Source organism: Elgaria multicarinata, chromosome 5, assembly GCF_023053635.1.
Source record: "Elgaria multicarinata webbii isolate HBS135686 ecotype San Diego chromosome 5, rElgMul1.1.pri, whole genome shotgun sequence".
NCBI classification, from domain to species: Eukaryota; Metazoa; Chordata; class Lepidosauria; order Squamata; family Anguidae; genus Elgaria; species Elgaria multicarinata.
In genome coordinates, this window is record NC_086175.1 from 20,239,626 (window position 1) to 20,253,434 (window position 13,809).

The 13,809-nt window shown below is 44.6% G+C and overlaps 1 protein-coding gene across 1 annotated transcript in view; it reads left to right on the top strand.

Moving 5' to 3' along the window:
* Positions 1-13,809, top strand: part of PIBF1 (progesterone immunomodulatory binding factor 1) — a 132,210-nt gene that overhangs the window by 61,111 nt on the left and 57,290 nt on the right. The window contains exons 12-13 of the mRNA XM_063126002.1: positions 20-170; positions 11,062-11,152. Coding sequence (XP_062982072.1) covers positions 20-170; positions 11,062-11,152 — 242 coding nt within the window. The remainder of the gene's footprint in view (positions 1-19; positions 171-11,061; positions 11,153-13,809) is intronic.

Genomic DNA, 13,809 nt, shown 5'->3' on the forward strand with positions numbered 1-13,809 from the left:
AAAAAAATCATCCTCATAGGTTTTAACCAAAGAATTTTATAATCTGCAAGCACTGAGTGAGAAACGAATTTCAGAACTTCAAGCACACAATTCTGAGTACCAGGCAAGGCTTGACACGTATGAAAAACTGGAAAAAGAACTTGATGAGATAATAATGCAAACTGCAGAACGTAAGTCCTTCTAAATTACCCTGTTTTTTCCTGTGGTACTGTGCTGGAATATATTTAAAATCTGATAGCTGCTAATGAGATTTTGAACGTTTTAAATTCCAGGAATCTTGAGTACATATTCAATATGTAACGATATAATATAAATTAACGTAACGTATGTATTTTATTATGCCTTAATTGGCAGTCAGAATATCTGTTGCATTTTGATTATTTGCTTCAATTACTCTGTATTAAATACTTTTTCACTGGCTGTGATCCCCCAGGACATGCATGCCAGATCTATCTGCAGATGTGTTTTGGTTCTTCTTCGTGGTCTCTATGCATCACACATATGGGCTTTGCGCCTGCGCAGAGACCAGACCGGAACCTTCTCTAGCTAAGTGGAACGTTTTTGGCGGGAACCCCTCCCCCACGCTACCGCGCATGTCCATGGGGTTCCCGCCCTTACCTCAGTTCTTCGTCGTCCGCCGTTGTGCCTAGACCGAATAACTTTACCTCTAGCGTTTTCTCTGTAGATCTGTTTAAAATACTTTTCTAGCTTACCTTTTCTTCAGCTTTCTTCTTTTTCGTCCCTTTTTTCTCTCTTTATCTATATAAAAAAAAAAAAAAAAAAAAGTTTTTTGTAGTTAGATTTCTCCTCAGCGACTTCGGTCGTGTGAGGCCTTTATGGCAATCAAAGCACCATTTAGAAAGTGCGTCAAATGTGGAGCTAAGCTCCCTCCGTCTGACGGCCATTCTTTGTGCATTATCTGTTTGGGAGAGGGACATGTGGTAGAGACCTGCCACCATTGTATGTCTTTTACCAAACAAACCAGAAAACACCGAGCAGACCGACTCCGCTCCGTACTTTGGGAGAAGGCTCTCAAGGCCACAGAGGCCCCTTCAATGGAAAGAACGGCGGTTCATAAGTCTGTTGCCCGTAAAACGGCAGTTACAAAGACTGTTGCGGAGAAACCGTCAGACCATAGCACTGAAGTGCAGACCAGAGCAAATAGGGCTGAGATACCCCTCACGCCTGGTCGGTCTTTATCGAGTTCTATGGCTAAGACAATCCCTAAAACAGCCAGAACTCTGATATCTTCTTCTGAGCCGGAGAAGAAAAAGAAGAAGAAGAAAAAGAGGGATGTGGAGAAATCCACCGTACCGTCACCTCGACATCGGGAATCGGCCAAGAGCCATTCCACGCCTCCTGCCGTACCGACCACTTCGATACCGAGGTCACCTTCGGTACCGAGATCTATGTCAGTACCGACGGCCATGATACCGACATGTCCTCCAAGTTTATCAGAGGGTGAAATTCGGGATTCAGTGTCGGTAACGTCCGCTCGGCAACCTATGAGGCCGCAAGAACTCGTACAGCCTTCCCCAAGACGGACCTCAAGAACAGATTGGGACAGAGCATCGCAGTACTCTGATTCCCAGCCTAGATATTATGACTGGGAAAGATACCGTCCTCAACAATATTTTCAAGGGGATCAAGGTTACTACCAGCAGGAAGGTTATTATGCACAACCTCCTCCAACAACAAGAGTCTGCCAGTTGCCTCTGCCTTCTCCATCCGCTCAGTTAATGTCGACGGTATCGACGCCTCGACACCGTGCACAGCAAGCAATACCATCTGCTGCATCTGCTACTGTGCTACCGCAAGATGAACAACATGGTCTGCAAGTGGTGACGTTATCCTCACCAGAGGATAACTATCCTTCCGATTCTGAATCTGAACATTCAGTTGCTCCAGCTGCCCCTTCACCTGACGATGCAATCGATGATACAGACCCGTCCTCTCCTTCGGACGATATGGTTCGTTTTTCGGACCATATGCTTAGGATGTCCAGAGCATTGGGACTTGACATACAGGAAACAGATGAATCGGTAGTCGACCCAATTTATGATGTCTTTCAGTCGACAACGAACCAACGTTTGGCCATTCCTGTTCCTCAAGCCTTGAAACAAACGGCTCAACTGTCATGGAAAACCCCTGCAGTGACACAGGCAACATCAAAGAGATTGGAGACACTCTATAAAGTTAAGGAAGAGGATGCACAATTTTTGCTTCAACATCCTAAGCCGAATTCCATTGTAGTGGAATCGGCACAGGGACAGTCACAAAAGACTCATTCTGCACCTGTCGATAGAGAGGGGAGGAAATTGGACCAAACTGGCAGGAGAGTTTACTCGTCCTCATCTTTGGGCATCAGAGCATCGGTGTACGAGGCAACTATGGCGAGATATCAGATTTTCCTTTGGGAAAAGATGGGTTCTCTATGCGAACATCTTCCGGAGGATAAGAAGGAGCTCGCAAGAGTATTCCAGAATGAAGCGACAGCCATAGCAAGGCAGCAATTGTCTACCGCTCGACATCAGGTGGATTGCCACTCAAAGTCGATGATGGGGGCCATTTCTTTGAGGAGGCACGCTTGGCTCAGATCAGCCAATCTTACTCAAGAAACGAAAGGGAGGATAGAGAGCATGCCATTCGATGGCGAAGGTCTATTTAATACAAAGACCGACGAGACGCTGGACTCTATCTACAAGGCGAGAACAACAGCCAAAAAGATGAGGTTTACTGCTCCTCCTCCACAGACTCAATACCGACAGAAGAGATGGATAAGACCTCCTCCACAACAACAACGGCCCCAATACCAGCAACCAAGGCAGCAGCAGCAACAACTTCAAAGGAAGCGGCCTTATCAGAGCCGTTTCCAACAGGAAAAGCGTCAGCCCGACTTCTCTAAGAAGCAGCGGGTTTGACTCCTCGGCTCCAGATCCACCCCCTTTTGCGAACCGCCTAGCACCCCATTACCATCAATGGGAGTTAATAACAACAGACTCCTGGGTGCTCACTATCATCAACTCGGGCTATGCCATCGAGCTCGATGCCCTCCCTCCTTTTTCCGGCGTGAAAGCAACGACTCCATCCCCTCCTCTGCTGCTCGAGGTACAGACCTTACTATCGAAGGGAGCCATCTCTCCCGTACCTGCAGAGGAACTCAATCAGGGATTTTTCTCTCGTTACTTCACGGTCCCGAAGAAAGATGGAGGTCTTCGACCGATCATGGACTTAAGACAGCTGAACAAGTTCATCACCCCGAGGAAGTTCCGTATGACAACGGTTACTTCAATTCTGCAGCTTCTACAGAAAGGAGTTTGGTTTGCAGTGGTGGATCTGAAGGATGCGTACTTCCACATTTCCATCAGGAAGTCGCATCAAGCTTACCTTCGGTTTTCGATCGGAGCGTCCCAGTACCAGTTCACCGTTCTTCCGTTCGGATTGGCCACGGCGCCGAGGGTCTTCACGAAGGTTATGGCGGTGGTATGTGCTCACCTAAGGCAGAAAGGCATTTACGTGTATCCGTACCTGGACGATTGGCTTCTCGTAGCGGACAGCAGCGAGGCGCTCCAGTCGGATATACTAACCACCCTCAACCTGTTGGACTCGTTGGGGCTGTGGGTCAACCACGAAAAGTCCATTTTGACTCCGCAGCAGAGATTGGACTTCATAGGGGTAACCCTATCCTCTCGAGACGGGAGGGCATACTTACCGTCAACCAGGGCGAACACCTTACAGCAGTTAGCCATCGATACCGAGAGCCGCCGGAAGGTTTCGGCATGGACAATTCAGAGACTGTTAGGATTGATGGCAGCTACTACGGCGGTCATCAGATTTGCAAGGCTCAGAATGAGGATCTTGCAGGCCTGGTTTTTGAGGACTTTCGACCTCAGACACAATGCTCGACGAACTTACCTTTCGATACCGAAGCAGGTGAGGGCATCCCTGAGATGGTGGTTCTCGATGTCGACTCTTCTCGAAGGCGTTCCATTCCAACAAGACGCGCCTTCGGTAACGATCACGACGGATGCATCTTTAGAAGGATGGGGAGCCCATTGCAGCTCTTTAACCTCTCAGGGTCGTTGGCCTCGATCACAGAGGGAGCATCACATCAACCATCTCGAACTCCTGGCAGTAGAAAATGCAGTAAAAGCATTTGCACAGATGATCGAGGGCAAGAATGTCTTGATCGCGACAGACAATACTACTGTAGTGGCATACATCAACAGGCAGGGTGGAACAAGATCACACCCCCTGAACCGTTCTGCACTCAGGATATGGAACTGGTGCATAAAGAGAAGGACTTACCTGACTGCGATCCATGTAGCCGGCAAGGAAAACGTCACTGCGGACTCTCTCAGCAGATCCTTCCATGTCGACCACGAGTGGGAGCTCGACGTCGAAGTGCGGGAAAGCCTTTTTCGGTACTGGGGCCGCCCTGTTGTCGATGTCTTCGCTACCGAGGACAACGCAGTCTGCGCCAAGTTTTGCAGCAGGGCAGGAAAAGGAAGGCGCTCTCTAGGAGACGCTTTCACCAGGACTTGGAGAGGGAATCTCCTGTACATGTTTCCTCCCTTTCCACTTTTGACAAGAGTGATAGCCAAGATCCAGATGGACAACTCCGATTGCATCCTGATCACGCCGTAGTGGCCTCGACAGACGTGGTTCTCACACGCTCTTCGGTTATCGAGAGGGGATTACATCAGGCTCCCGTCGACACCGAAGCTACTGTCTCGACACCAGGGCAGGGTTCGACACGCAGATCTGTCGACCCTCAAGATGACTGCATGGAGGATAACAACCACTCCTCCTCTGCAACTAAAACTTTGACTGTGGATCACATTATATTGGCAGCACTAAAGCCTTCCACTAGGAAAACTTATGCAGCAAAGTGGCAAAGATTTCGGAACTTTGCTTCAGTACAAGATCAAACACCAGAATCTTGCCACTTACCCTTCATCCTTAATTATTTATTGACACTTTTCCAGCAGGGACTTAAGCTCGCATCCATCAGGGTTCACCTTGCTGCGATTACATCTTTTCACCGGGGTGTGGATGGTTTTACACCTTTTACCCATCCAACAACCAAGAAATTTCTGAAAGGTCTGAAGAACACGATACCGACTGTGAAGACTATCGTGCCGCCTTGGAGCCTGTCAGTTGTGCTGCAAGCATTGACACGCAAGCCCTTCGAGCCCATGGTGTCGACAGACCTTAGGCTGCTTACTTTAAAGACTGTCTTTTTAGTAGCCATTACATCGGCAAGACGTGCAAGTGAGCTTAAAGCTCTTAGGATAGATGTCCCGTATACTATTTTTCATAAGGACAAGGTTGTGCTACGCACGGACCCAGCCTTCCTACCTAAGGTAGTGTCACCTTTTCATCTGTCCCAGCACATTACTTTGCCTGCTTTCTTTCCCAATCCATCTACACCTCTTGAGTCTTCCTTGCATACTCTCGATGTAAGAAGGGCTCTTGCTTTTTATAAAGACAGGACAGAGACATTTAGAAAAACAAAGCAACTGTTTATTTGTTATGGTGAGCCTTCTAAGGGACTCCCTGTCTCCTGCCAACGACTTTCACGCTGGATAGTGGAGACAATAGAATTGGCCTACTCTATTGCTAAATTAGAGTTAGTGAAACCTGTAACAGCTCATTCTACCAGAGTTGTTTCAACGTCGGTGGCTTTCACCAGAGGTGTTCCACTGACTGAAGTCTGTAGAGCCGCAACGTGGTCCACTCCATCCACGTTTGTCAAGCACTACAGTTTGGACACCCGTGCGAGGCAGGACTGCTCATTTGGGAGGACAGTGCTTTCAGAGATCTTCAGATGATGCACCAACCCACCTCCAAAGGTATGTCAGCTTGCTACTCGCCCATATGTGTGATGCATAGAGACCACGAAGAAGAAATGCAGGTTGCTTACCTGTAACTGTAGTTCTTCGAGTGGTCATCTATGCATTCACACAACCCACCCACCATCCCCACTTGGTGGTGTGAGACTTACAAATGACACTGTTTTATTGTGGAATGTACCTTATTTTATTTACTCTCATGTTTATGGGGGCACAACGTCGGACTCCTGTAAACTGAGGTAAGGGCGGGAACCCCATGGACATGCGCGGTAGCGTGGGGGAGGGGTTCCCGCCAAAAACGTTCCACTTAGCTAGAGAAGGTTCCGGTCTGGTCTCTGCGCAGGCGCAAAGCCCATATGTGTGAATGCATAGATGACCACTCGAAGAACTACAGTTACAGGTAAGCAACCTGCATTTTTCTTTTTTCCTCCATCGTATTTGCTTGGCAGAATTCACATGGAGGCTGTTGAAGTGTAAAACGAGGAAAGCCCCCAAAATGCGTATATCTTAATTTGCCATGAACAAGGAAGGGTAAACTATGATGGAAATAAGTTTCTAGTAAACAATTTCCCCTTCTGTCAACATGAACAGCAAAGTGCACACATCTAAGAGTGGGGAATGTGCATGGTGTTACTCAGACAAAGAGTGCAGATAGATAGAACTGTGGAGGGGAGGCTACACCGGTTTCTGCCCAGGCAGCCATCTTGTTCTCCTGTCTGCCAGCTTGTTGATCAGCATTATCAGAGCTCTGATAATTGGTTCAGGGCTGGTGTGGGGAGGCTGATGGGATCCTTCCGTTCAGAAACTACCTTTGAGCATCTCTAGATTGTGTGTGTGTGCTTTTTCTACTCAATTCCAGAGGGTTTGAGCAGGTTATAAGAAGTGTAAATGTATGTGGCAATAACCAAAGTAAGATTAGACAAGTTTTGAACTCGTCACCCTTTCCTATCTGTATACATACACACGCCGACACACACTCCTGCTCCATGCATCTTGCCTTGAGCCCTCCCACTGGTTGCAGTCCAGACACGACAAAGCAGACCCAGTCAGGGACAGTTGTACCTTGGGATGAAGATGGGACACGCAGCAGGGCCTCTGCATATTATCCTAAAGGCAAGCTCATATTGGGGAATGCACTCCTTTAATTATTAATGGCAATTTAGGGCTTTAAAGGTTAGAGTGAGCACTTTGAATAGAACCGGAAAGGTATCAGTAGCCACTGCAGTTGAATCAACAGTGTTTTCACAGGATCCATAGCACAAAATCCACTCAGAAGACTCGCTGCAGCATTTTGCACTAGCTGAAGTTCCAGGATGATTTTCAAGGGCAGCCTCACAAAGAGCACATTGCAGTATTCTAGTCTTGATGCAACTAAGGGTGCAATTCTATACATGTTTAGACAGAAAAAGGTCCTACAACTCCCAGCATTCCTCAGCCAGCCAGGAACTTCACCTAGTACTGTGGCTAGCTCTGACATTTATTTATTTCATTTCATTTCTATACCGCCCCATAGCTGAAGCTCTCTGGGTGGTTCACTAAAATAAAAAACTTAAGTGCAGCAATATATATGGAAGCTTAAAACCACAATATAAAACCACAACACAACAGCACAACCAGAATAAAATTGAGCAGCAATGCAAAGATTTAAAATATAGATTTAAAACAGAGATTTAAAACAGCTGAGTTAAAAGACTAGGATAGTAAATTACTAAAATACTGGGGAAATAAAATGCTCTTGACCTGGTGCCAGCAAGAGTACAATGTAGGTGCCCGGTGAACCTCTCTAGGGAGCTCCTTCTACAGCCAGGGTGCCACAGCACAAAAGGCCCTGCTCCTGGTAGCCCCGTGTCTCACTTCCTTTGACACCTTGACGAACCAATGCAGTCGGTGAACCAGCATCCCCCACCCTTACTCTCCATTTTCTTCAGTGAAGCCTCCTTCCAGTCTCTTGCGAATTCATATTGATAATAGCCATTTCCCTCTTCTGAGTTGGACTTGCATGCTTACAGTGGCAATATGGTATAATTTTATCTGGACATAGGGAAGAGAATATGAACATAAGAAGCTGCTCTTACTCCAGATCAGACCATTGGTCCAACCAGCTCAATATTGTCTACTTTACTGGTTGGGAGCAGATCTTCCATATTTCAGATGTGTGCTCTACTACTGAACTACAGCCCTTCCCTGACAGTGGCCCCGTTCAGAAGACGCCTTAAACCATGGCTTTAACCAAGGTGGTTAAGCCAGAAAGCCAGGCTGTGTTCAGAAGACACCTTAAACCATGGCTTTAACCATAGTGAATAAAGCAAAAGGCCTTATTCACCGTGGTTAAAGCCATGGTTTAAGGTGTCTTCTCAACGGGCCCATTGACACTGCTTGGATTTCAAACAATCAATGAAAACTTGTTTTAATCACAGCAAGATAGCCAGTGGCTTAGCATGAAGGGAGCAGTACACTTGGAGCTTAAAAAAATCTGTTTTAAATTTTCTACTTAGCTATGACTTCACTCAGTAGTTTTGGCAAAATTACTTGGTCAGACTCAGTCCCCATTTATAAAATGGGACAATGAAATGCCATCTCACAGGGTGGCTGTTTGCATGCATGTATAAAATAGCTGTCTTTCTAAGCGGGAAGACTCCTTAATTATTTCAGACTTCTATTTATTGCCCATATTCTATGAAATCAGTCTCTGCCAGACTTGGCGTTTGTACTGATATTATCATAGCACACATTTCATTCATGCGTGTGTCCTGTGTACAGATGAACAGAACTTATTTTAATGATTACAGAAAGGCGTTTATTCATGGTGCAACTTTAATTTTCACGGTTTGGGTCCGACAGTAACCATTTTGCAGGGTCAACAGACCAATAAAACGTATGAAAACACATAATAAATATTTAAAATACATGGAATTAAAACAGAGTGTGATTGCATGAAGCCTCCTTAAAGTTCTGTACTAGAAGCAAAAAGAAGTCCTGCCACCATAACTGATCTGGTAAGGATTGCCTGATTAAGAAATTTAGCAACTTTTTCAGTGGTATGCTTATATGTATTTACCATGTTGAGAATATTCAGAAATATCACTTCAGTTTGTTTAGTATCTATGCTGTTAGCTTTTGTTGTCAAAAAGCTTATTGAAATAAGCTGTATTTATGTTCTTATAGTGAGTTCTCTAGAGCTTGTAGAGTGATTGTGCATGTGTGTGTATGTGTGTGTGTGTATGTATACACACACACACACACACACACAGAGAGAGAGAGAGAGAGAGAGAGAGAGAGAGAGAGAGCATTCAAATTGAGGGCCTTTTGCCAAAAATATTTTGTCCTGTACATTTTGTGCTCATAATTATTCTCCTTACCATGTATAATTATGCTGTTGCATAGGCTGCCAGGAAAAAAGAACACTCGCTTCCAGGGCTAAATAGTGCTTGTTTGCTCCTTTATATCATAGGACGGGGGACGGATGGGGGGGGAGAGAGATTATTTATGTATTTCATTAATGAATAGCTCTTTAAAGGGGAGCAGTTCTAACAGCACACTGATATTGCTGTGAGACGTTTAAACTTTCCACCTAATTGTTTTTATTATTTGCATACTATTGCAAAGGGCACGATGTTGCTCCCCCAACCCCTCTGGAGAGCAGGGTGTAGAACACCAGCTACACGGATATAGGGTTGCCATACGTCCCGGAAAACCGGGAATGTCCCGATTTCCAGGAGATTCTGAAATGTCCCAACCAGCTGGGCAAGAATCCCGGATTCCTGGTCCAGCTGGCCGGAGAAATTCTGACCTCCAAAATGGTGCCTTGAGCCTGCTCAATGGAGCGGTGGCAGCAGAGAAAAAGGCGCATCAATCTAGCGCCTTTCCCAGAGCATCACTGCTCTTCCACAGGCTCATCTGAGTCACTCACCGTGACTCACCTTATTGCGCCTGCAGATGCGTAGAAGAGGAACAACAGCAAGGAAAGGCGCATGTGCTCTCCTCAGGCTGCCTGAGTCCCATGCAATGCAAAGGAGTTTGGTGAGCTTGGCTGGTTGTGGTCAGACCTTTAGGGTAAGCGCGAGGCAGAGCTGCTGGGTTATTTGTGGGGGAAGAAAGACAGTTTTGTGGGGGACAGGAGGGAGGGAGCGAGTGGGGGTTGAGGGGGTGAAGGAGAGGAAAGGAGAGAGGGGAGAAAGGAAAAGAAAGTCACTCCCCAAAAAATCACCCTTCAAAAATCCACCAGTGGCCGGGTGGGAGGTCGCTCGCCTGCTGCGAGCCGAGGCCCCGGCCTAATCTTATGCAAGCTGGGCGGACGGCCCAAGGCTTGTCAGGAACCCCGGGGAGAGGGAGACACCTGCTCCCCCTCCCTCTGACCTCCCTGCCCCCCAGGTCTGCCAGACGGCGCTGTATCGGCAGCCTCCAAGCAGCCCGTGCCCCCGTGATGATATTTAATTAATGAACTTTAAGATGTGCTACAACGGCGTATGTTATGCCGGGTACAGCTAGTTGAAATAAAATTCAACTGCCCATCTAGTCAGCTTCAGTACATGGAATGGGGAGAGGCACCATCTTGTCCTTTGCCTCAGGCAGCAACATGTCTTGGGCTGGCCCTGGGCCAGAGTGTGCTGCCCTTCCGCTCTGCAGTGCCAGGTCAACTGTCAGTTGGAGCTGCGTATTCTTCTGACATTGTGTGATTATTGCATCTTGCAATGATTATTTATTGTACACTGCCCTGAACCCCGAAAGTGGATCAAGGGCAGTATAAACATGTTTTAAATTTAAAAGTGTAGTAAATAAATAAGGAGCTATCATCATCTGTACAGAGACTTCCCACATATTATTTTAAGTTAACTGACTGAGTATACGCCAAGACTTAATTTGTTACCATATTTATTTCTATATTATTTACTCCCTAATCCTTAATACTTGTACGAGACCAGCTGGCTGTTGCTAGTTTGGCCCCTTGCATACTCAGCCTTCCTTTCTATCTAATATTTAGTTGAAATATTTGAAAAAGAAGGATTCTCATGAACAAACTCAAATTAACTGAAGTGGCTATTGAAATCAAGCTATTTCATTGATGTAAAATGAAGTATTGTGGTTTATACTGTGTTATGATTTTATTTGTACCATATGTATGTATAAAATTGATAGAGCTCTTCAGAGGTATCAGTCCTCTTTTTTCCTAGATGTTCTTCTGAAGCTCTGTTTCGTATTTCTACAGTAGAAAATGAAGATGAAGCAGAAAGAGTTCTGTTCTCCTACGGATATGGTGCAAACGTTCCTACAACAGCCAAAAGGCGATTGAAGCAAAGGTAAAATCCATGTCAGCTTGCAAATGTATTCCCTACATTGTTGTCGTCGTCGTCCCCCCATTATGAAGTTTGTGTGTGACAAGGAGATCTGTGAAAATCCATTCTGCGGACAATTGCTAGTCGATTGTGGCTCTCCTGGTACTGTCTGGCTGGGTTTGCTTGCTAGACTCATCTTGCAGCTTCTCTTCCTTCTTCAGGCACTTCTAGCATTGTGCCCTATGCGTGGTCCTGCTTGCTGTTTGTCATAGTCTGTGATCTGGATAATATGGGTTAATTTGGGGGAAAGGGGAGTTGATGTTTGGAGGGTCTTGCCATAGAGGGGGCAATCTGATTCGATAAACTAACAACTCTTTCAAACCCCATTATTCTATATAGCTGAACAAGAGTTAATGGCTTTTTCATAATCCTCATAATTGCCCTGCTACCTTTTCTGTCATACCTTTTGCATAAAAATTCATTTTAAATATCGAAAACAACTTCAATGGATGCATTAATTCTTACTTTTAAAAAACCCAAATTCTATGGTAAGTGATGTGTGTGTAGGAGTATCTTTTTAAGTTAATATATCATTTATGTGTGCTTGATTGTTCTAATGTAAAACCATTAAAATGTAGATTGCCTTCACCATACAGTCAAGCAAGCCCTCCTCCACAATACTCTATTCTGGTTCCCTCCTGAGTATGCTCAGTGAGCGTGGAATGCTAACTGAATATTTTTTGGCGGGAATAAAATTGGATAGGAATGGGAATGAAATGGGTCCTAAAAGAGGGTATGGCTGGAATCCTGAACAGAAGTACTTCGCAGTGTAACATTTTGTTGCCTGTACCACTTGTGATTTTGTTGTTCTTATATTAGTATTAGTATTATTTTAAACTGTTCTTTAAAGATATCAGGGAGGTGTACGAAACAAAAAACCCTCAAATGGACATGTAATCCTTAAATAAAATGAAATAAAAAATACAATTGCAAAACAATTTAAAGGGCAGTAAAATATAAAAGGAGAAACGAACCAGCTAAAATGCCCAGGCAAACAAAAATGTTTTAACCTGGCACCTCAGCACCAATGACACTTCTATAGGGAAGGAATACCACAAATGGCATGCAATAACAAAAATGGGTCTCTCTCTTTGAAGAGAGTCTCCAGCAGATCTTAAGGCATTGGCAGGCTGGTATGGGGAAAGGTGTTCTTTTGGGTATTTAGGTCCCAAGCTGTTTAGGGCTATACTATACTGTTAAATGTAAATACACACACACACACACACACACACACACACATTACTTTCAAATAACAAACACAATATTATTTTGTGGATTTGGAGAGTTTGTTTAGCTCATTACGTGGCCAAAGTTTAATTGCCTACATATTCCATCTGGAATAAAGCTGATATTTTTATTCTGTGTTATAAAGCATTTTGAAGATTATTTGTAACACTTTTTATAGCTTTTCCCATAAACTATATCTAAACATTTTCTCTATTAGGTTTCACATCCTGAACATGTCTAATATTAACACTTCTTCAGCACTATCCAGATAATAACTTCATTTTCAGCAAAATAAGAATTTTTTACCCTTATTTAACTATTCAATATTCCTGCCCATATTACAATCCACTTTCCTCCCCCCCCCCTCCAGCATCTTCCTTACTTGTACTCTACACCTGCAGCATGTTTTAACTAGAAGAGCTGTTTCAATCAGTGGAAAATCAGACGACTTTGAAACAATGTGCTTTTCCAGATGGCAAGTTGTACTGCAGAGAACCTGCCATTATTATCAGTATTTGGGGTGGTGTGATGCAGATTCCAGCGCCACTGTCTCAAGCTAGTGCATCTAATTGTGAGCAATCATATTTTCCTTGGCACTGAAATTACAATCTTTAGTCTTCTTGATCCATCTTTGTCACTAGAAACCTAAATGACTTCAATGGCTCAGAGTGCCCATTACCTGTTTCGGCTGATCCACCAACTACTCCCGTTCCTGATTAAAGGTAGCCTAGCCTCTGTGATCCATGAACTGGTAGTCTAAGGTTAGACTACTGCAATGCACTCTACATGAGGCTGCCCTTGTGCCTGCTTTGGAAGCTGAAGCTAGTGCAGAACTCAGCAGCTAGGGTGTTCACTGGAGCATCTAGATATACACATATTACGCCTGTGTTAAAAGAACTGGCTGCATATTAGCTACTGAGCCATGCCCAAGGTTTTGCTGTTAATACTCGATGTCTAAATGACTCGGGATACCTAGCTCACCGTTTTCCCGTAACATCTATCCAGTCAACCCCTGAGATCTTCTGCGGAAGTCTTACTGGTTGTTCCGCAGCCAATGGAATGCCACCAGGTAGTGGTGCATAAACAGGCCTTCTCAGTGGTGTACCCATGGTTTGGCTCCCACATGTGATTCCAGATGGCAAGTTTTAAATGCCTCTTGAAAACACACCTATTCACACAGGCTTTCCCTCACAAGTGAAACTCTATTAACACCCTATTTTATTATGATGATAACATAATCTTTTAAAATATTCTTAACTGTTTTTAATTATATATTACTTTTATCTTGTTTCTGTATTGTGATATAGTATTTTAATGTAAACAACTCAGGGATTTTAATATATTAAGTGGCATAACAATAATATAAATAAATAAATAAATATAGAGTGTCAGAT